General features: G+C 37.0%; 1 protein-coding gene and 1 non-coding gene across 2 annotated transcripts in view; one reads left to right on the forward strand and one right to left on the reverse strand.

The window, feature by feature from the left end:
• The window catches only part of COG3 (component of oligomeric golgi complex 3), a 90,279-nt gene that overhangs the window by 50,316 nt on the left and 14,840 nt on the right, over window positions 1-25,123 (reverse strand). Inside the window, exons 6-15 of the mRNA XM_037041736.1 lie at window positions 24,356-24,448; window positions 23,397-23,522; window positions 20,590-20,670; window positions 19,368-19,411; window positions 17,415-17,541; window positions 16,728-16,819; window positions 15,323-15,462; window positions 13,553-13,713; window positions 5,893-5,998; window positions 2,856-2,980 (exon numbers count right to left, since the gene is read on the reverse strand). Of these exons, the coding sequence (XP_036897631.1) occupies window positions 2,856-2,980; window positions 5,893-5,998; window positions 13,553-13,713; window positions 15,323-15,462; window positions 16,728-16,819; window positions 17,415-17,541; window positions 19,368-19,411; window positions 20,590-20,670; window positions 23,397-23,522; window positions 24,356-24,448 (1,095 nt within the window). The remainder of the gene's footprint in view (window positions 1-2,855; window positions 2,981-5,892; window positions 5,999-13,552; window positions 13,714-15,322; window positions 15,463-16,727; window positions 16,820-17,414; window positions 17,542-19,367; window positions 19,412-20,589; window positions 20,671-23,396; window positions 23,523-24,355; window positions 24,449-25,123) is intronic.
• LOC118984110 (U7 small nuclear RNA) lies at window positions 18,119-18,181 on the forward strand. Its single transcript, XR_005065865.1, has one exon. It is a non-coding gene; the product is annotated as a U7 small nuclear RNA (small nuclear RNA).

Consider the following 25,123-nt stretch of genomic DNA (forward strand, 5'->3'; position numbering starts at 1 on the left):
AGTGAGCAACCTTCACACCATAAGCCACTAAGGAGACAAAGCTTATCTCCCTGGCAGGAGCGCCGTTTCTGCTCCTTTTTCCATAACTGGCCTCCAGTGTTTGGTCGGTTAGCCAATGACGGGTAAAATTCCTCAAGGGAGGATTGACCTAAGACAAGCATGATCACGTGGAGGCCTCAGGGAAGGACTTGGGGGGCTATGGAGAAAGGAGGTAATGGACCCTTGCCCCTCGGCTTTGACGAAGCCTGACTCCCCTGAGTCCGGAGAAGTCTCTGAGAATTCCTTGGCTTTTTGCCTTCTCTGCCTGATTTAAGCCTGAAACAATGACAGAGAGTGGTGCAGCCCTGTGCTGGGAATAGCCGGCTCCCAGGGGCCATTAGGCCTGAGAAAGGATATGTAAAATCCTGTGAAGCCTGCTTTGCTAAGAATGCTCTTAATTAAATAACAGCCCGGGCAGAAAATGAGTTTGTTTTCCCAAAGTTTTGTAGCCTTTGAGCTGATAGACCCTGACTTAGAAGAAGCCCTAATAGTTCTTTGTATGCTATCTACTATTTACTGCCTGACAATGATTAATAAATTGTACCTGAACTCCTATGCAAAAAAAAAAAAAAAAAAAACAATAAAAGCCTGTCTAGCAAGGGTCAGCACGCTCTCTCCCCTTGAGAGGGTGGCCAGGCCATTCTGAGGCACTCCCTCCATGAGAGAGTAGCAGTGCTGTCCCTTTCCCTCCACAGGACTTGGTAGTCCATGTGAACTTGTCTTAATTTTCCATCCGTAACGCTGTGGGCACTGCAGGCCAGTGCACACGTCAGGATGACAAATAATATACTAGTAACCTAAGTTACAGAATGCGGCATGAAATAAAAAAATGCCAAAGGAGGTGATGAAAACCTATAAAATTAGGTAAAAAAAATCAGGTTATAAAATGGTATATTAAGTATGATTCTTAAATTAATTGTTATTTCTATGTCTTCCCAGAGGTGTAACATGTTGGTCTGGGCACACACTCCTGTCAGCCCTCTTGCTTTCCTCCCTGTGTTCACTCCACCCAAGATAGAATTGTTAAGAATGAGCACGAGCAAGATATTTATTATTAAGCTATAGCCCTGGGCCCTAGTCTCATACTTGATGCTATTTTCTTTTTGTTCCCTCTCTCTTATTTTCCATGAGGTTACTGTAGTAAGAAAAGACTAGGGTTGCCTCTTATTAGGTTACTGACTCTACTTTAGGAAGCCTGAAGATGGCAGCTTAGACGAAGACCCTCTCTTTCTCCTGGTCAGCCTTAATAGGGTTTTCAAGGGATTTCTCTTTCCTCTCCTTTGATGACTAAGAGAGAAGGTTAAGACATGAATGTAAGTTAAGTGAAAAAATAATAAACAGGCCTAGGGCATAAAATAAATACAGGCACAGTGACATCCTTAAGCCTATCTATTGTTTGGCTAAAATACATGTTAACAACCTAAGAGGCTTCACTAGGGTCTCTGATGACAAAGGGTTCTATATAAAATATGCCCCCTGCACATTTCTCTTGGAATCCTGGCTCCACTGTAGAAAGTTTCTGAATCCCAGTGTAATACCATCATTCAATACACCTGCTGGGGAACCTAGGGAAAAGTAATGCCAATCTCCAAAACTCCCTCTGGAAGAGACCTCATCAGCTGGGCAAAAAGACTGATGCTAATTCTGTAGAGGTGATGTGGCCCCACCTTAAAAAGTTCCAAAACTGGGCAGAAAGCACTTTGTGGTTGAATTTCAAAATCTCCAAGCATAGAACCCAGTAAGTATACAGTTTATAATAGATACTGAGCAGTGTGTAGTCTACTGAGCCAATGAAACAACTGTGCAACCTTGTTCAGGCCCCAGGACTCTGAGTCAGAGCATCTCCATAGGGAGAGGGGATACACTTACCCCTTTGACCCATATTCTTAAGAAACAGTGGCATCTAGACAATTAATTACATGACTTGTATTTAATCACTTCTCTCTTTACACGCTAACTGGGTTATAATAATCAAATTAATTTTTAAAAGGTGAATTAAAGTCACTGAATTTTAAAAACAATTTTGGGTCAGCAGCAAACCACTAACTGTAAATGAATGTGGACAAATCTGATCTTTCTGGGATTGATAATTATAAACTGGAATGCTCAAAGTAACTATTACCTGAAATAAATGAACAGTATAAATTGGGACTAAAAAAAGAAAGCAGGGGCAGGGGAGAAGGGGTACTGCTAATTTCAGCAAATAAGTAAAATCAGTCCATGGTTAGAAATACATGTAAATATGACTTGTTAAGGAAGCTGATTTAAACTGAGTGCAAAACTAAATTAAAGTAATTGCATTTAATACTAAATTTAAATACTAAAGTATATTATACCTATGTGATGTTGGATATATCACTTAAACTTTCTGCATTTCTTTTTCTTCATCTATAAACTAAGACAAATGAATTAATCTACAGTTCTAAATTTATTTGTGGTCATAGATCCCCATGAAATCAATACAAGCTATAGCCCATCTCCTCAGAAAGATACAAATACAATCATGCATACACAACCTTACCAAAAATATTAAGGTGTTCACAGACTACCCAGAGCCCAGTAGTGGATTCTAAGAATCTACAAAATGCTCGGGTTAAGAATCCATAAATCATCTCTTCTCAGCCTTTTGGCTAAGATCAAGTGAAGAATCCATAAATCAGATTGATCTTAAAATTATATCTCTATATAAAAACTATATGATTCTTATCTAATACCAAATAAAATATTGTATCAATATCATAAAATTTAAATTTAAAAACATTCCAAGTTAAATGGCAAGCAATTTACAGTAAAGATACAAAAATTTACATACGTACATCTATGCATCTGTACAATTTGGAGAGACACACAAGAGTTCGCCGAACAGTAGGATACCACATTCCATGAAGATCTGCTGGAGAAACTGTGCTCTGTGGTCTAGGATTTAAAGATTCCGTTGAACCTAAAAACCCAAATGGAAAAGAAAACACATTTCACACACACATAGATTTATCTTACTTGCATAGCAACTATAAACTGTTCTTGCCATCTACCACGTGCTGGAGGCATCCACTTCCTCTAGTCCCCCCTTTAATCAGGAATGCCCTAAGAAACTTGGTGACAGATGAGATAACACAGTATGTATGTATGTGTGCATTTACGTGTGTTCTCACATACTCAACCTAATTGCTCTTCCCAAACTGTGATCAATAATCTTTATGCAATAAATGAATAGTATACACATGTTACAGAATACCATGCTGCTATTAAAAAGGAGGCAGATCTATATGTAGTCAAGTGGAAGCAAGTGAGAGCCAATGGGGGGAGGGAGATGACAAGCAAACAAAGCAATGTTAAACAGGAAGATCAATCGAAGCTGGTTTGTCTGACAGCCTGCCTTCCATGCTTTAAGCCACAGGTAGCAAACACGAGGCCCACAGGCCAACCAGCCCTCCACCTTGTTTTATGCAGCCCAGCACCTTGTTTCTACCCAGCAGCAGCACCGAGCTCTCGCTTAACTGTTAAGGAGCAGTTACATTTATACAGTCCTAAAATTACATTCAGCCATTTGAAGGCAACTGTGAGGCTGATGTGCCCCCAGTGAAAATGAATTTGACACCCCTGCTCTAAGATATATCATTCGTAGACCTACCCAACGCCAAAGACTTCGCTTCCATCCCTCAACCCCTACCCCACAGATTTCCTTATGACTTCCTTTCAGAATGACTTTCTTATTATTTTCTACAGACTTTCTTATTCCTATCTCACCTCCTAATTATTAAATCTTAGAATCCTACTCTCTGACAATAGTATCTTCGTGATTTCCCATTCTCACCTGTTTACTCAAAATACACTGCTGACTTCTCTTTCTTGGCTTCAATCATATCCTAGCCCCTTGCCCACTTCTGATCTCTCTGGACATTCTCAGTGAACCCACTACATTTCTCTACCTCATTTGCTAAGGCTCTCTCCCCAGACTTCTGCTATCACGACTCTACTCTCAGTCCTGGGGTGATCTTATATAATAAGCCCAAAGCATCAACTACTCCTCTATCTTTATCTCTAAACCAGTCCCTCTTTATAGCTCTAGAGTCACAATGTCCAATAGAAACAGAATGTGAGCTATAGATATAACATTAAAATGCCACATGGAAAAAAAGTAAAAATAAATAAAATTAATTTTAATATATTTTATTTAATCTAATATATCTAAAACATCATCACTGTAACATGTAATCAATGTAGAAATTACTAAGATACTTTCCATTCTTTAGTTCATATTAAGTCTTTGAAATCTGGTGTGTATTTTACACAGTCATGGCACATTCAGACTAGCTACAATTCACATACTCAATGGCAGGTGGCTACCATACTGGATAACACAGCTTTAGATTCATATAATACAGATGCTCTTTGTAGTTCCACATGGACCTTACTCAATCTTTCTCAGCCCCCAACCTAGTGTGTCATTAAAGTCTGTTGATTCAAACTTCAACAATATACTTCATCTATACACTTCTCTCCCCCAGTCACACCTTGGTTCAAATCACCTCTTTCACAAGAAACAATGTCCTAATCAGTCCCTATAGTTCTGCCAACATTACCCTATTCTAAAGCCAGGTATCAGTTAAAAAATAGGCTTTGGGGAGGAAAGGGAAAATGTGCAAGGCCCTGGCAAGGGCTGGTAAGGGAGAAATGTATTCTAGTCTCTCCAACAACTCTTTAAGAGATTTACTAGGATTAAGATATATACTAGGACTAAGATATACACTAGAACTAGAACTATGATACATACTAGTACCAAGATGTACTCTGGGACATGGCATGGATTCTATTTCAGAAGACAAAACTTCAACATCCTATGAGTCTCTCTTCCTAGCAAGTATAATAAAATGGCTTTGTCAGATGGGGAATACCCAGGCTACTTGGCAATCTGTATTTGGGGTACCAAATGTTTATAGAATTGACTCAATATTTGATGATGCCCTAAACCTGAGGATTTGGGTGTAGCTAGGTCTCTTTAAAAGTCCATGGAGTTCCAGTGCCCCCACTCCTAGCCAGTCCTATGGGGAGCTGAGCATTAGTATTACCTGTGGAGCTAAGGAGTGTGGGGGGAGAAAGGATGCCATACTTCCCATCTAGCTTTTTGTCTGGGTAACTCATGAGTACCCAAGGTTATTCTTGGACAAGTTTATTCCTTGCATAACATGCACGCCAGCCCAAGTTATCCCATACCTTTCTGTTATTTTTTTAACCCCAGTCCCAGGCACTCAATGGGAGTGCATTTTTACATTTATAAAATGTAAATTTTATAAATTTACATTTATAAAATGCAAATCCAATGGTGTAGTTACCCTGGTACACTAAATTATATTAACCAGAAGTTCAAAGTGCAAGAGACATCTAACACCCTATCACAATGTGGGCTGTTTTACCTGTTCCTACTGTAATACAAACAACCTATGCCCACCACACCAAACAACTTGATTTCCCCAAAGCAGCCAGTCTTCCAATCCTACATGCCATCCGCCATGCTATTCTATCTTAACCTTACTTCACCTGGCTTTCTCAAACTCACCTTTATAACCTCTACAGCTTTCAGACAACATATCTCTCACTGAATCCACCTTCTTGTACTCAAATTTCATCTACCTTAATAATTCTGATGCCCCTCTTCCATGGTCCAAGAGTGCCTTGTGCATACCTTTAACATGTCACCACTGAATTATGCCTGTGGTTTGTCAATCTCCACTGACTAAAGTGTGGGCTCCACAAAAGCACCAGCTGTTTTTCACACCTGGGATATGACAAGTCCTCAATATAAGTTTTTGTAAAGAATAAATAAAAGTTGGAAGTTAAAACATTATAACATACCAGGTTTTGTCAGATTATTGGACTTTGTTTCTTCTAACCGAACATCTGAAAAAGAAGCTTCTGAAGGTACCTTCTTCTGTTCATCTTTTAAACTCTGTGCAATTTGCTATACAGAGAAATCAAAAGAAACACTAAACTGTAATTTTCAGCTATTTGGCAATATGAACATATTCTTCCCTTAAAGCTAAAAAATAATAATTAATCGATGGACTAATTAAGAGAACTACACCAAAACAGCAAATGGAGATGAAAAAGTGAAATTATTTTTTTTTAAATATTTTATTTATTTATCTTTTAGAGGGGAAGGGAAGGTGAGAGGAAGGAAACATCAATGTATGGTTGCTTCTGGTGCATCCCCTGCAGGGAACTGACCCCTGCCAGGAACTGGCCTGCAACCCAAGCATGTGCCCTGACTGGGAATTGAACCGCGATCATCTGGTTCGCAGGCCCGCGCTCAATCCACTGAGCTACACCAGCCAGGGCGAAAAAGTGAAATTATTATATAGAGTGTCTATATTCTAAGCCACCCAAAATAAAATAAATTTAAATAGAAGTCAGGAGAGACAAAGTTTAGGGAAACATTCTAAAAACAATAAGTAAGGGCATAAACTAAATAGGCCGCCATATTTCAAGCTTGTTAGCTTTTATACCTATCCCCACACATTTATCAGTGCAGGTACTGAAACAGGTTAAGGTAAAATGCAGGTGAGGATTTGGAGCAACAGGAAGGGGCTGGTACACACACATATATCTCCTTGCTATGTCAGCTGAGAAGTCCCAGGGCCACCAACAGCCCACAGTAACGAATATACTTAGCACCCAGATCTTGGTTTCTAATACTATTCTCCAACAAAAGGAGTCAGGATTCCTTAAAGAAATGTTCAATTCTAGAGCTGAGGCAGGAAAAAGTAAAGATGAACCTGGAGCATCCTGTAGTACCAGGAAGTGAGAAAGTACGCATAAATTAAAAAAAAGAAAGTAAAAGAAACACTACATTGAAGAGATATGTCAAAGCAACATAAGAACCAAGTGAAAGAGTTCCCAATGACCAAAGGTGGAACTATTTGAGCAATAAAGGAACAGTGAACTATAATCCCAAATATAAATCTCTATGAGTCTTTGTATAGATACTCTGCCCTCAAGGTAGTAGAACATAACTCCTCACTCCTTAAGTAGGGCCTGAACACAGAGCTTCCTTCTAAAGAGGGGAGTATAGAAGAGGAGGAAAAAGAGCAACTTCCCAGTAGAGCCAGACAACACTGCCTCAGCTAGGTGATCAAGGTCAACACAAACAGTGTCAAGTCATGCTGACAGTATTTACCCTTGATATGATGTGTTGAAAATGGTAATTTATCTCCACAGTTATCCTCTTAAAAAACCCATGACAGCAATCTAATCATGAGGAAAACATCAGACAAACTCCACCAGAGAGGTAGCTACAAAACACTCTAGAAGTTCTCCTCTACACCGTTAAAAATATCAAAAACAAGGAAAGACTGAAAAATTGTCACAACCTAGAGGATCCTAAGAAGATATGAAAAATAAATGTAAAAGTATTATAAACAAGATACTGGAACAGAGAAAGTCATTAGATAAAAACTAAGGAAATCTGAATAAACTACGGACTTTAGTTAATACCCCTGTATTATTACTGGTTCATTAACTGTGTCGAATGCACCATATTAATATAAGATGTTCATTAACATATCAGAATGGGTATGGGTATACTTGAACTCTTCTCAAATGAAGTATCTTCTCAATTTTTCTATAAATCTAAAACTGTTCAAAAAATAAAATGTATTTTTTAAAAAGAAGAGAGAATCAAGATATATGCCATCCAGGAGAAGCAGTCTAACAGAAACAGGATGATAACTTAACAACCCTGACTATTACTACTTGGTAACAAAAAATATGTTGATAAATATGGGCTACACTTAGGAAGAAATAGACTTTAATGTATTTCTCGCTGACAAACAGATGTAAGTATAGTAGCACTCCTGCTATAAACCAATAATAATTAAGCAAGGACTGTTTATAAGTGTGGCAAAACTTAGGTTACATTTTTTTAAATGTTAAAACACATGATGACATAGCAAAGTTATTATTCAAACAAACTGGAACAAGTAATTTGTTTTTTTAAAGATGTTATTTATTTATTTTTAGAGTGAGAGGAAAGGAAGAAGAAAGAAAGGGAGAGAAACACTTCCCTCCCTTCTGTGAGAGAAGCACTGATCGGCTGCCTCTTGCACACCCCCAGTTGGGACCTGGCCTACAACCCAGGCACGTGCCCTGACCAGGAATCAAACTTGCAACCTTTCCCTTGTGGGACAACGCTCAACACATGGAGCCATGCCAGTAAGGGCTGGATAAAGTAATTTGTTTTAATTGCTTAAGAAATAGTTACCGCCCTGGCTGGTGTAGCTCAGTGGATTGAGCACAGGACTGTGAACCAAAGGATCGCGGTTCGATTCCCAGTCAGGGCACATGCCTGGGTTGCAGGCCAGTTCCCAGCAGGGGACTCACGAGAGGCAACCATACATTGATATTTCTCTCCTTCTCTCCTTCCTTTCCCCTCTAAAGATAAATAAATAAAATCTTAAAAAAAAAAAAAAGAAATAGTTACCTTCTTATAGGTTAAGTGAACCTGCAAAAAATAACACCCTTCATACTAAATTTTAATACAGGAAAGCAGACCATCAAAAATCACCTTTACTAACAATCCAAATGTCTTATTTAAAAAAAGTAATAACTCAAAATCATAGAAACACAGAACAAATAGGTGGTTGCCGGGTTGGCGGGGGGGGGGGGGGGGGGTTTGTTGTTNGGGGGGGGGGGGGGGGGGGGGGGGGGGGGGGGGGGGGGGGGTGTTTAGATGGGGAAAATGAGGAAAGGTAGTCAAAGGATATAAACTTAAAGTAAAAAGTAAGTTCTGGGGATCTAATGTACAGCATGGTGACTATAATTAACAATACTACACTTTATATTTGGAAGTTACTAAGCAGATTTTTAAAGTCCTCCCTACACACGCAAAAAATATTGTCACTCTGTATGGTGATGGATATGTTGACTAACCTTATTGTGATAAATATTTAACAATGTATACATATCAAATAATGACATTGTATACCTTAAACTTATATAATATTACATGTCAATTATATCTTTTTGTGTGTGTGTGGTTTTATTTTTTTGTTTTATTTAATTATTTTTCAAGTATGGTTTTCTGTCTTTTACTCCCAACCCAGCCCACACCCTCGTGCTCCCCACCTCCCTCCCATTCATGTCAATTATATCTCAATCAAGCTGAAAAACATTAAAATTAAAAATTTTAACTGTACAGTTATATTGTACCCACTGACTTTCAGTCAAATGTTATGTTTCTTAGTATTTCAAAGGTTAAACAATAACAGCCACTGTCTACTGTGTAACTACTAGGTTAAGTGCTTTCTAGTCATTATCTCTACTCTCACAACCCTCCATGGTCAGTACTGTTATGCCTATTTTACCAATAATAAAACATTCATAGAAGCTAAGTAACAGAAATTGACTGACAGAGCTAGAATTGAACCTGTATCTGCCTTACTCTATACTTCTCTGCATGCCGTACAAATGGCAACCTTATATGGGCAAAACCTCTAGTCTAAAGAGATTAGCTCTTAATATAAAATCTTCAGATCTATAGTTGACAGTTGACTCTGATTGTACAGAGTGGGCCCACTTTGGAAAATAGCTCAGCAAATGATGAAACACAAAGTTACTATATGACCCAGCAATTCTACTCCTCTGTATATAAGCAGAAAAACAGAAATAGCCACACAAAAATGTGCACATCAATACATACAGCAGTATTTTTATAACAGTCAACCCAAGTGTCCACTGATAGACAAATAAACAAAAGGTAACATACCCATACAATGGAATGTTATCTAGCCATAAAGAGGAATGACGTTACTAATACATGCTACAACATGGATGAACCATGAAAACATCATACTAAATGAAAGACGTCACAAAAGACCACACAGTGTATGATTCCATTCATATAAAATGTCCAGAACAGAACAATCTATGGAGAGAAATTAGTGTTTGCCTAGGGCTGGGGCAGGAACATGATAGCTAAAGGTTACAAGGTTTCTTTCTGAAATGATGAAAATGGTCTAAAAAATGGTGATGATTGCACGTGTCTGTGAACCTATTAAAAACCACTGAATTATAGACTCTAAATGAGTGAATTATAAACTGTACTTCATAAAGCTGCTTAAGAAAAAAGAAAGAAGTGCTCAAAGATTAGAGCTACATGTTGAAAGGACAAAGAAACCAATCTAAAGGGGCTTCCACTCATCAAACTTGGGACGATTTTAAGCATCAAAAAGAATAATAATGGCAATGAATTATAATGACTTTTTAAAAGCCCACAACTATACAAAGACAGGGGTAGGAAAAAGAGGGAGGAAGGGAAAAATAAGTCTTAACAGGAGAAGGCTAACTAATAAATGCAGAGGAAATGGCAGGTATGAAAATAACCATTTGCTACCCTCAAAGTAGTATCAAGAGTATCCAACCTTTTGGCATCTCTATGCCACACTGGAAAAAGAGGAGTTGTCTGGGCCACACACATTGCGACATGTAATCACAAAACCAAAAAATCGCATGTTTTAAGTAAATTTACAATATTGTGTCAGGCCACATTCCCAGACATCCAGGGCCACATACAGCCTGCGAGCCACAGGCTGGACACCCTGACTGGTTCAGTCAAGAATTGTTAATAGTTGCAAAAACCACTGTATGCAAAGATGTCGGGGAATCTGTATAATCTCAAAATACGATCCCATCATTTCTTACTAACTACAAAGGAATGAACTTTTATAATGAAGAGTTAGCAGTCACTACCTTAACCAATAATGGAATAACCCAATATTATTATACCTCTCATACAATGAAGTTATAAGTACACAACATCAACTATGTAGTATTCTTACCAAAAAAACAAAGAGTGTTTAACCTGAACCTCAACATAAGGAAAACAGATCCTGAGTGTACTACATTCTACAATAAAACTGGCTTCATCTCTTCAAAAATGTCTTATGTCCCAGGTGGTGGGGGCAGGAGAGGTAGACAGTGGGGAGGCAGGCGAAAAGAGGAGAAAAATTCTAATTTTGATTTAAGAAGACGTAACACTCAAATGCAACATAGTAACCTTGACTAGATTTCATCTTTTTAATTTTTTCTTCAAAAAAGTCTATGTCGAGAATTTCCAGCCAAGTTGGGGACATAGATAGATAAACTTTGCCTCCTCGCACAACCAAAAGAAGGACAACAATTTTAAAAACAAAATATAACCAGAACCGTTGAAAATCGAACTGTATGGAAGTCCAACAACCAAGGAGTTAAAGAAGAAACACTCATCCATACCTGTAGGAGAGGCAGAGATAAGAAGCCAGGATGGAGAGGACTTGCCTCAAGGTGGTGGCTGGAGAATCAGGGTGCACAAGGCAGCAGCTGACAGAGCAGGTGGTCCCATATTTGCATGCAGAAAAACCAAAAGGAAAAACTGGGGAGCAAGAAAGACTGTGCAACCCAGGGTTCTAATACAGGGAAATAAAGCCTCAAAACCTCTGACTGAAACAACCTGTGGGGGCTGTGGCAGCAAGAGAGACTGCCAGCCTCATAGGAGAGTTCGTTGGAGAGACCCACAGGGTCCTAGAGTGTACAAAAACCCATGCACCTGGGAATCAGCACTAGAAGGGCCCAATTTGTTTGTGGGTAGTGGCAGAAGTGACTGAAAGCTGACAGAGAGCTGAACAAGCAGCACTGTTCCCTCAGACCACTCCACTACACACAGGGCCATAAGGCAGCAACATGGGTTGCCCCACACAAGAGAATACATAAGGCTCTGACCCTTACAATGTAACAGTTCCACCAAGGCAAAAAAAAAAAAAAAAATGACCCAAATGAAAGAACAGATCAAAGTTCCAGAAAAAAATACAACTAAGCAATGAAGAGATAGCCAACCTATCAGATGCACAGTTCAAAACACTGCTAATCAGGATGCTCACAGAAACGGTTGAGTATGGTTGCAAAAGAAGAAAAAGTGAAGGCTATGAGAAGTGAAATAAAAAAATATATATATATATATACAGGCAATCAGCAGTGAAGGGGAGGAACTCAGGACTTGAATCAACGGTTTCGACCAGAAGGAAAAAATAAATATTCGACCAGAACAGAATAAGGAAACAAGAATTCAAAAATACAAGGAGAGGCTTAGAATTCAAAAATACAAGGAGAGGCTTAGAAACCACGGGGACAACTTACAATGTCCAACATCCGAATGATAGGGGAGCCAGAAGGAAAAGAGGAAGAGCAAGAAATTGAAAACATAATGAAGGAGAACTTCCCTAATCTGGTAAAGGAAATTGACTTCCAGGAAGACCAGGAAGCTCAGAGAGTCCCAAAGGAGTTGGACCCAAGAAAGCACACACCAAGGCATATCATAATTACATTACCCAAGATTAAAGATAAGGACAATCTTAAAAGCAAAAAGAGAAAAGGAGACAGTTACTTACAAAGGAGTTCCCATGAGACTATCAGCTGATTTATTAAAAGAAACCTTGCAGGAAGGGGCTGGAAAGAAGTATTGCCAGTCATGAAAGGCAAGGACCTACACCCAAGATTACTCTATCCAGCAAAGCTTTCATTTAGAATGGCAGGGCAGATAAAGTGCTTCCCAGATAAGGTCAAGTTAAAGGAGTTCATCATCACAAAGCCTTTATTATATGAAATGTTAAAGGGATTTATCTAAGAAAAAGAAGAAGATAAAAAATATGAACAATAAAATGACAACAAACTCACAACTACCAACAACCAAACCTAAAAATAAAAACTCAAAAACTAAGCAAACAACTAGAACAGGAAGAGATTCATGGAAATGGAAATTACATGGAGGGTGATCAGTGGAGGGGAGAATGATGGAAAAGGTACAGGGAATAAGAAGCATAAATGGTAGATACAAAATAGACAGGGGGAGGTTAAGAATAGTATAGGAAATGGAAAGGACAAAAAACTTGTATGTATGACCCATGGGCATGAATTAAGGTGGGGAAATGATGGTGGGAGAGAGGGTACAGGGCAGGGGGGAATAAAGGGGAGAAATAAATGGGACAACGATAATGGGACAAGCATAATCAATAAAATATACTTTTTAAAAAAGGTCTACGTCCCAGTTAGGGCGTAGGAGGTGGGTTGCAGGGGAAAAGAGGAGGAAAAACTCTGGTTTTGATTTACGGAGACATAAAATTCAAATGCAACATAGTAACCTTGACTGGATTCCACCTTTTTAATTTTGAGGTCCAGTTAGAAGGACAAGGGAAATCTGAATATGAACTGTATATAAATAACACTCTTGAATAAATGTTAATTTTCTTAGATGTAAAATCTTCATTCTGATTATGTGGAGAATGTTTTCATAAAATATAACTTGGAGAGACAATCTAACAAACTTTTTCTGTTCAATTTTTTAATATATGTCCTATGATTTTGTGGCAAGTTTATCTTGATTGTACATTTTGAATGAGAATTAAAAGAAAAATCCTATTTTATCTAGTACAAAACATCCAACAGTTGTTAGGGGTGGGGGTGAGCGAGGTCAGTGAGCAGAACCCACCTCCATCATCACTAACTTATCAGGGTAGGCCAGATCTCCAGGAGCTGGTTTGTAGCCAATGATGTCTGTCTGAATGTAGATGTGGGTTCGGTAGACAAGCCGCTCTTGTACGTCTTCCAACATCTGCTTTACTCCAGCTGCAAATGCCCCTAGTTGTTCAGCTGATTAAAAAAAGTGCAATTATCCATTCCTTTAAGATTTAGAAAAATACTCTTTAAAAAAGCAAAAATATTATTAAATTATTTAGTAACAGTATGAACCATTTTTGCTTCATGGACTGTGGTTGTACATATCCTATTTCATTATGACTCAATGACCTCAGAATAATTTAGTGTCTCTCAATTTCCTCAAATTTAAAATTAGAAAATAAATTTTCCCTTATACCTTCTTCTGGTACTCTGTGAAATTATTTCTATTATTAGTATGTATGAATAATTTCTGACTTTTAAAGTGCTTTGTGCTTTTTAAGTTATATAGCTTCAGACCAATCCTGAGGTACAGCAAGGCAATTTATTAATTGGATTGTCATCCCCATTTTAAAAACAAATTGAGTTCCATATATTAAATAATTTGTTAATGTTTTCACAAACAAAAATTATTTAAAAATAAGGTATGGCCCTGGCTGGTGTGGCTCAGTGGACTGAGCACTGGCCTGTGAGCCAAAGGGTCGCTGGTTCAATTCCCCATCAGGGCACATGCCTGGATTGCTGTCCAGGTCCCCAGTAGGGGCAACCATATATTGATGTTTCTCTCCATTTCTCCCTCCCTCCCCCTCTGTCTAAAATAAATAGAGAAAAAAATAAGGTGATTTTATATAGAATTTCTTCATTTCTAAGATGCTATCAATGTTCAGACACAACCAGTAATTCAGTAACAGCAACCCAAGGGCTAGGAAGTTGGAGACACCATAAAAATCACATAAATAGTCATATTAATTTTAAAAATCATGTTTAATTCAGAAACATTAAAATGTGAGAAAATGCCCTTCTTTATTTCAAATGCACAAAAGAAACTGCAAAACTTGTTATTTCCTGGAGCATTGGAGATCTTGTTTCCTGGCATATATCATCAGTTGGCTCAAATAAACTCACATAAAAATTTTTTAAAAATGAGATAATGTATGTCTTTGAATGAACTAAATGCAGTAGAATAAGAAACATTTGGAAGAGCAACTACAGTATCTCTTAAGGAAAGTCAAATAATCTCTGACAGTAAAATGATTATTTGAGGGGTATTTTTTAAAGGTACCTAAGTATCATTAGGAAAATCATTTTTATGATAATCAAATCAAATAGTGAGGAATGTATCACATGGATAAAGCAAAACCATTACAGAGAACTGCTTTTACTTTTAATTTCAAAAAGGTGAATCATTACTACATATGTATGTTGAAATAATTCCTGTTTTTTAATCATACAATATAGTCAATTACTTTATGTATTCTAGTAACAGTGTACTAGAAATGCCTAACACAAAACTGATGGTCCATTCTCTCAATATTTCAGCAGCCAAAAAGAAAAGTAACTGTATTTGATTACTAATTTTGCCCAGTTTTTAAAATGCTTTCCCCATTTAATTTGTACATTTAGTCATACTTAGAACAAGGTACATCTTGATTGAAAAAAGGACAAGGCATCAACCCAGGCTTCAAAATGTTAAATTTATGTAGGTGGTAGGTAGGAGGAGAAAGAGCTAATCTTTTTCAAATTCACTGAGCCACAAATATACTTTAAAAGGCCTTTGAAATTATCACTTCTACTCATCATTTACCATTGTTCTGTACATGATCTTCAAGCACCTCATTTTTAAGAATCCCACAGAGTTCTGAAAGAGTTTCTAAGTGAATAACATGAATGATCAATGGCCTGAAGACATCATACAATGACACACACAGTTTCTCCAAAAGTTCACTAAAATAAAGAAACAGAACACAGTTCAGTAGTAAGCTTTTCAGTTTAAAAGGCATCTTTGATTTCTTCCAGGCAATAAACATAGTAAAAATCTACTAGAAAAATAGTATGGGGAACATTATACAGGGTCCAGCAGAAATAATGCCTGCTTCAGTGTTACCTTATCAACATAGGGCAATAATATGGGTGTAATAATTTAGTTTTCATTTGAACATTTCACCTTAAATGCCATATGGTATATTTGAGTATAATATTGTTATGTTACAGAATTACATGCTTATGATTTTATAATAAAAGATTTGCAATAAAAAGGGGCATTATTTGTGCCAGATCCTGCATAATAGGAGTGAAAGGCTAAAATTCTGTAAAGTGTTGTTTTAAAAGCCAAGAATCAATAAACTGTCAGCAATCAACTGAAATTACTGCCCCCAACCAAATGTCAATTCATTACAACTTTTACTTACTTCAGTAATAACTTTGCATATGTCCTTTCAAAAATAATAAAAAGTATTTCAATAGATTTATTTATCCTTTTATATTCTACATCACTGTGAATCAAATGATTACATTTTCCCCAGGAAACATTATGTTCAGAATTCTTGAAAACTTACAGATTTAGATAAACAAAATTCAAAGTACTCTGGATATACAAATATTTTGGCATAAACATTTGAAAAGTTACATTGTCTATATTCTTCATATTGTCAATAGTATTCCTCTATCTGCACTATTTCATCCAAAGTGATCAACCCAATCAAAATCATAATATATATTTGTCTGTTCCCCATTATGAGGGTCATAGTCTTGGAATTGCCAATACGAAGAAGCCAAAAGTTACTAACGGTGGATCTGAAAGACACTTTGAGCAAAAATTTTTAAAAGGACATTAAATAGTGTCTGTATTCTTAAATGTCTTTTGTTAGTTAGAAATACAGAACTTTTTAACTACAAGGATTTATATGGTTGGTGGAAATAAAGGGATCTAGATCCCAAAATTTATTAGTTCCCTACACAGGATTTTTATTATCATATCATACTGTCTCCATAATTACAGTATAAACACTATGAAAGCATGTTAGATAAATTGGATATTTATCTTAAAATAAATAAGTACTGTCTCAGTCAGCAATATTCTGTTCACGTGCCTATAAAAATTAAAATAGTCTGCCAGCTAATTTAAGAATACTCCAGTAATATAATAAGCCATTATGATCATTAGCAAATTGAATCTTAAAAACAAGAGTTCAACTTTGTATACCACCTACTCTAATTTTGATGTTGGTTTTGTGAAAAATTCATTATAAAGTTGGTGCTCATCCTGGCATACACGGACCATAAAGGCACAGCCACTGCGAATCTGCAGGAAACAAATACAGACCACCTATAGTTAAGGCACACAACAATTCTAGCATTTAGGAAATAAAGCAAACACTTTATAAATGCAAAGAAACTATTTATACATGTTTATAAAATAACTTGCTAAAGCATAAAACAACTTACTGAAGCACAGAATGAAAAATGTGAATATAGATGATTTTTATTTTTTATGCTTTATTTTTTAAACTCTTTGACAATGAAAATAAATCACTTTTCCATCTGAATACGAAGTATTTAAAGAATTTTTACATATTTTTCTAGAGTATAAATTAAAGTCACACTAAGCAAGAAAGCACTTCTGCACCAAGACCTAAGATAAATCCACAAACTTTGTAACTTCACCATTCAGGGAACAATACTTATTTGTGATTCTTCATACCTCAAAAAGTAGATTCAAATGAGAATATTTTGTCCAACTGAATGCTAATTACTAAATTAGGTTTGTCATAACTGAAAAAAAAATTCTTTAAGCTAGTTGATATGGAAACCAGAACTTACTTAGCCAGTATAGCTTCTAGGGTATCAAAATATTTCAGAGGAAGTTTAACACTAAACCAAAACATGCAGAAACTTACCAAGGCACAGTGATCTCTGTTATTCTGGCTGGTTAACTCTGTTACAGTACTAGTAATACTAGGACCCAAAAGGAGCTGCCGCTGATCAAGATAACACTGGTGGATATCATTTAGTAGTTGTTGGTATCTGATGAAAAGCAAGCGAGATGGGGGCATAACCTTTTGATTTCAGATATGTACATTAAATCTGATCTTAAATCCCAGAAGAGGATGCCAAATCTCTAAAGATTTATTGTTGGGAACTGCCCTGCCTGGTTTCAGAGCTATAACCCGCCCCCATGGCTAAGGCTGAGTGAGCGACCGTCCATAAGCCACTAAGGAGACAAAGCTTATCTCCCGACAGGAGCTCCGCTTCTGCTCCTTTTTTCATAACTGGCCCCCACTGCTCGATCAGTTAGCCAATGACCAGTAAGATTCCCCAAGGGGGAAACAACCTAAGACAGGCATGATCACATGGAGGCCCCAGGAAAGGACTTGGGGAGCTATGGAGAGGGAGGGTGATGGACCCTCACCCCTCAGCTTTGACAAAGCCTGAGTCCTCATTTCTCCTAATTTTCTCGCTATCCTCTGCCTGACTTAGCCTGATACAATGACAGAGGGTGGTGCAACCCTGCACTGGAAAGGGCAGGCTCCCCTGGGAGATCAGGCCTGAGAAAGAATATGTAAAATCCTATGAAGCCTGCTTTGCTAAGAATGCTCTTAATTAGTGCTTACAGCTCTTTTTGAATTTGTCTAGTAGGTCTTCCTGTTTTCACCAGAAGACCCATGATTTTGGCCCTGGCTGGTGTAGCTCAATGGACTCAGTGCGGGCCTGCGAACCACACGATCAAGATTCAATTCCCAGTCAGGGCACATGCCTGGGTTGCAGGCCAGTTCCCAGCAGGGGACTCACGAGAGGCAACCGTACATTGATATTTCTCTCCTTCTCTCCTTCCCTTTCCCTCTAAAGATAAATAAATAAACATTTTTTTAAAAAAGAATGCTCTTAAATGATAAAGGTCTGAGCAGGAAGTGAGTTTGTTTCCCAAAGTTTTATAGCCTTTTAGCTGATAGACCTGACTCAGAATAAACCCTAATAGTTCTTTTTATACTATCTATCATTTGATCCTTACTGCCTGACAATGATTAATGAGCTGTACCTGTATTCCTACTCAAATTAAACCCAATAAAAGCCTGTCTAGGCAAGGGTGCACATCACTCTCCCCTCGAGAGAGTGGGCAGGCCGCTCTGAGGCCCTCCTTCCTTGAGGGAGTAGCCATGCAGTCCCTTCTCCTCCACAGGACTCGGCAGTCCATGCGGAGTCCATGTGGAGTCTCATATCTCATCCATGACACCACGGGGACTGCAAGCTGGTGCACGCATCAATTTATGGTCACTTCTCATTTACCCACATTAAACACTAGAAATACTTATATAACCTTTACTCTTTAATGAAAGAGACAAAAGATTTACCTTCCAAAAGTAGACATCTTAAATCTACCCAAATGCAAAGAAAATCCAGCTACAAGGAAAGAGAGGTACCTTGCTGAAATGTACAGCATGGCAATTATAATTAATGATATTCATTGCATATTAGAAAGTTGCTAAAAGAATAAATCTTGTAAGTTCTCATCACAGGAAAAAATAGTTCTGTAACAATGCATGGTAATAGATTTAAATAGACTTACAATGGTGATTATATTGAATCATTATATTGTATACCTGAAACTAATTAAGTTATACTTCATTATACCTCAATAAACATAAGTAAATAAATAAATAGAGATGCCTTGCACACTCACTATATCAGGCCCACAACCTTGCTTCCCAAGGTAAGTTATGTACTATATGAAAAGGTTTGCATAGTACATGAGGTAATTGCTCAGAAAATATCTGATACATAACAGACCGGGGAAAACAGTAGTACTAGAAGGGGAAGGTAATTTGGAAACTGAAGAACTTCTAACTACTCACTCAGGTATTTTTTCAGATCGCTGTTCTATTTGTTCAATAAGAGTCTGTAGGATAAAGAAAAACACATTAAAAGTCCATCTATTTTAGTTATACTTTTAAGTACTTTCTGATTATAACACATGCTATCAGAAAATCTGTAAATACAAAAAAAGTTGAAACATAAAAATCACTTGAAATAACACAAAATAATCAGTCAAAATGAGTATTCTTTCAGTTTTTTTATACATATAGTTACTATATTTTTCTTTATAAACAAAACTGGAATTATACTACACATTCAGCTTTATAATCTACTTTTGAAAAATTAACATTACTTCTAAACATTTTCCTACTATTAAATAATTCTCAATATCAAATGAAAATGTACATAGAAAGCATTATCATAATACCTGGGTGCCTAGTAAACAACACTCAATGAATCATCGTTATAAATATTATTTATGGCTACACAATATATCCCCTGGGTAGATATACCATAAATTAACCATTCTTCTACTGTTAAGACATCTTGGCTGTTTCTTAAAAATAAGAGCCCAGTGGTTAAAAGCTTTGGGCCTGGAACAAAACTGAAGGGTTTGAGAGCCAGCTCCCGGTAGGTGTCTTGAGCCCAGGAGAGCTGGTTCACTTCTCTGAGATTGCACTTTCTGACATGCAAAGCTGGTATAATAGTCACCTACTTCCCAGTTGGGAATCCCCAACACTGGGTCATAAGAGATATATATTTTTATACACTTATCATTCATACTCCTAAAATGTTTTTGAGAAATTGTTTTACATCCCTATCAGCAGTATTTCCTGTCTCACTATAACTCAAAAGCATTATTGCACCTTGCTCTGCCAGTTTCTAACAGACAAAAAAGATGCTACCTAACCTTCAATTGAATGTATTCTCCACTGAGCTCATACTTATTAACCATTTGTATTTTCTTTAAGTCATCAATTCCCTCAAGTCCACTATAAATCTGAGTAGTTTAAACTTAAATATCACCTTCATCTAGAAACATTCCCTCAGCACCTTAGGAAGAGCTACCTGTCTCCTGCTCTGTGATCTTAAGGCACTTCTAAAATCTAAGACAATATCACATAATACGGAAGGACAATGCCTACCTTTCATTCGTATTCATTTTCCTGGTATAAGCAAAGGCCCTAAAGTACAGTAGTACTTCAAAAAGCTGGCTAAGTAAATTTCATAGCAATATCCTATTTATGTCAACAGACTTACTCTGACTTTGGGGGCAGCGGCTCGAAATTTCACATAAAATAGTGTGAAGGCATTGTCTGCATTAGGTACAGATAAAGGATCCTAAAGAAACATGGGGGAGGATAGGGAAGGAAGATAATTAGCAAACAATTAAGTATTTAGAAAATGTGATACACACCATTTCAAATAGCTACTGCTTGGCCTATATACCAACCAAAAGCATAGGGACAAAAATCTCAAAGATTAATATTATTATTGCTATAAATAAGATGCAATTATGAAGTATCATCACTTCTCTCTTTATAATTAAAATTTACCCTACGTTACATGAATTTTGGTGGTAAACAGACCTGAATTCAGCTTCACACTCAAGTCATTTACTGAGAGTACGAAATTACCAAATAACAAGCTTTCTGAGATTCAGAACACCCATTTAAATGGTGATGACATATAAAGCCGTTATGCAACTCAATAGTAAAGCACTGTACACAGTGGATAGAAGTACTTATTAGGTATTAGTTTCTAAACTTATCAAAAATTTTACAAAATAGAAAAGTTATATAGTCTAGCTGTTAATGTCAGCTAAGAGCAATGTGAATGGTAAAAATTGAACACAAGAATCATTGGCTTTGAACTGAAAACTAAAAAGATATTCCACGTTCTCTAGAAAACATGCTTAAAAAATAAAATATAATCTTTATGGTTTTATCTTCTTAGCAAAGAAATGTGCTCAATGACTATCTGAGCTAGCTCCACTCATTTTCTAACTTAAAACGCTGCTAATTTCCTACCTAGCATCTACTACTCTGCAAATGAGTAATTTGTTTGGTTCCTTCTTTACTAAGATTTCTCCTGAATATAAGCTCCATGAAGGCAGAGACCTTGCCAGTTCTTTTTCAGTACTGTGTAATTCCTCGCACAATGCTAAGAATTTAGGAGGCACTCATTAAAAATACATTTGCTGCCATGGATGGTATGGCTCAGTAGACTGAGCACAGGACTGCAGAGCCGTGTGTTAACGGTTCAATTCCCAGTCAGAGCACATGCCTGGGGGTTTCAGATCAGGCCTCCAGTAGGGGGTGCTCAAGAGGCAACCACACACTGATGTTTCCCTCCCCCTCTCCAAATAATAACTGAAATCTTTTTTAAAATACATTTGTTAAACATAGAAGATTCAATTATCCATCAAATGTAAAGAAAAATTTCAAATTATCCATCATATGAAGGTCTGTCCAGAAAGTATCCAGCCACATATTATTTGTGAGGCCCACAACATTTATTGAAGATACAAGAAACACTGTACAAAGGATAATGACATCTCAGTTCCCTTCAAAGTCAGCACCTTGGAACCTCCAATAGTTCTTCCAATCACTATCAGCTAGCCCATCCTATTTTCTTGAATCTCACTGATGGTCTGAAATCTGTTCCCTTTCAAAGGTGCTTTTAGTTTTGGGAAAAGCCAGAAGTTGCTGGGCACCAAATTTGCCCTGTAGTGGGGCTGAGTCACTTTAGTGATTTGATGTTTCACCAAAAACCTCTGAAAGAGATGTGATTCATGAGCAGGCATATTGAGATGAAGCTGTCAATCATGTTGCCCATAGCTGCCATTTTCATCGTATTGCATCTCTCAACCAACGAAGAACATTCAGATAGTACCTGTTCATTATTTGGCCTAGAGGGGAGTACTCGTGATGGGCAACACCTTCCCAATCAAAAATCAGTTAACATGGTCCTGATCTTGCTGCAACTTTGCCACACCTTCTTCAGGTGTGGAAAACCAGGTGACTTCCACTGTAACCACTGGGTCTTCATTTCAGGATCATAGCTATAGAACCACAATGCACTTCCCGAGAAAATTTGGTTCATCAGTAGTGGTTTGAATCAAGTCATTAGCAACTGCAGCACAATGTTCTCTCTACTCAGGTAGCGGAAGCCACAAAACATACTTTACCACAACACGCTTCATGTCGAGATCCTCTATCAAAATCTCAGGCACAGTAGTTTTCGGTAGTTTCTGATCCCCAGAGCAGTTTCTAGTTCCCGCACTGTCAGTCACTGATCTGTGTTGATTGCAGCCTGGACACATCCAACATTCTCACCTGTTCTGCTTGTTGCAGGCCTTCTAGAATATGGATCACTTTCAACAGATTCTCAACCATCTTTGAAGCCCTTATGCCACACTTTTATTTGTGCTGCACTCATTGCATCATCCCAAAAGCATTCTGAATCATCCAAATAGTTTCTGCAGAGGAATGGCCAAGCTTTACACAAAATTTGATGCAAATTCATTGCTCTATTCGCTGTGATTTGAATGCCATGGCCACACAGTACACATGCTCACTGAATGTCACCTACCACACCCACTAATTAGTACAGTAAGATCATCACTGTTTACACATGTGCATTCCAGCCCACTCTCTTTGGCTGCCAGGTTACACTAATGTTGCACAAACTGCTCTCACTTTATTAACAATGGCTGGACTTTTTCCAGACAGACCTTATATGTAATCCCACATATGATTATATGTAATTCAGATGGAACTACTTTTATTATTTTCATGTATTTCCTTCTAATTTTTTAAGAAAACATTTTAAAGGACAAATACTTTGAATCTTATTTTATTATTTATCATTAGTATTGAATATTCCCCACAATGTTATGTATTCTTTGAAGGTAAGATTCAAATGGACAAGATACAACCATTTTTTCCTACTATAAATAAAACTGCAATGCATATTCTTATTTAATTTTTGGAGTTTCTAAGGACTACTATCAGACTAAGATTATAGTAGATAAATGAATTTAAAAACCTCTCCAGATAACTCACCCTTTTTAATAACTGATTTGTGAGGTTCTGTAGTGTGTTCACAGTGTATATCTTCATGAGGTGCAAAGCTTTAGAAAGACATTGCTTAAACTTCAGTAAATACACAGAATAATCTTTAAAATTTGGCTATAAAGGAAAGGAAAAGATTTACAAAGAGGAAACAAACAATGACAAAGCAAACATTCATTGAAAACAAACAGGTCCTTTATGTAAAGTTATGTACAAAATAGACTGATAGTTCCATGAAGACAAATATTGCGACTGTCTTCGTCACAGCCAAATCACTTGTGCCTGGCATTAAGCAGGGGCTCAATAAATATTTGCAGTTTGCCCTGGCCAGTGTGGCTCAGTTGGTTGGAGTGTCGTCCTGTAAACCAGAAGACTGTAGGTTTAATTCTCAGTCAGGGCACATGCCTGAGTTGTGGGTTCAGTCCCAGTCGGAGTGCATTCAAGAGGAAAAGCAACTGATGTTTCTCTCCCTCTGTATCTCCCTCCCTTGCCCCCCTCTCTAAAAATCAATAAGCATGTCCTCAAATGGGAGATATATGTACATATATAGTGCAGTTTTTAGCAAACTACTATATATTCAGTACTCCACAAGCTTCAAGGCTACTACATCAGGCTCAACTAGGAAAAGAATAGAAGTAGGGGAAATAAATACAGCTATAAGTCCTTGGGGAATAATATCTAGGACAATAGGAATTCGACAGCCTAAAAACTGCTCATCCTTTCAGAAGGGATAAAGTTGTGTCAGGACCTCATTCAACTCCAGGGGATGCCTCAGCAGCTGAAAGTAACTTTTACATCACTATCTACAATAACTAAGAATTTACCACAGTTTTTCAAGTATACTAGAAAATATACTTTCCCCTTCAGAAGGAATAATTACTTTACAACCTAAGAAGCAAATTAATAGGGATATTAAGATTTCTTGAAAACATACAGATACCATAACTTACATGAGATGAGATATATGTTATACAATCATCTAACTTGGCCAGCATAGGTATAAATCCTTCACTATTCACAGACAATGTAGGAGAATTCAATTTCTTTAAGGGAAAAAATATTAATAAAAAATATGTAAGTAAAACTTGATAATTATGTATTATAATCAGCATATTTCCCTTTAGGATATAACAGCTATACTAATGTCTTCATATTTTGAGTGACCAAAATATCCTCAAATGTAGCCCATGTGGAACAATAAAGGACAACTAAAAAAGAATAATGAGTTAATTCAGTTTACTGCTAATCAGTTTTAATGGGGCTATTGATGGCATGAATATTTTATACTACTCCACTGTACTCCATAGACTTACTATTTACTAGTACTTTACAACATACATAAATTTTCTACTTTCAAACCCTGGCTATTTCCCCAAGGTTAAAGAATTAACTTGTGTGTCATACCATGTTTAGCAGTTATACTTTGAAAGTAAAATATAATGAAGTATATAAGTAACAATATTAATAATATAAGTATAAATATAAGTATTATATATAAGTGTGATATTTAACATTTAATATAACATTATATACTAAGACTTAAAGCAATATAATATACAATATTTAATGTAACATAAATATACATAAAACCTAAGTAAAAACAGCCAATTATTTCTTATCTTGATATGCAAGTAGCTTCACAATAAACTATTTTCCATTGTATTCCATTGTTAACTAGCTACGAGTTTTACTCCTATAATTATAAATTATAATTGTGA

The sequence above is a fragment of the Sturnira hondurensis genome, unplaced genomic scaffold (genome assembly GCF_014824575.4).
Source record: "Sturnira hondurensis isolate 20B ecotype Veracruz unplaced genomic scaffold, ASM1482457v3 Scaffold0000549, whole genome shotgun sequence".
Classification (NCBI taxonomy): domain Eukaryota; kingdom Metazoa; phylum Chordata; class Mammalia; order Chiroptera; family Phyllostomidae; genus Sturnira; species Sturnira hondurensis.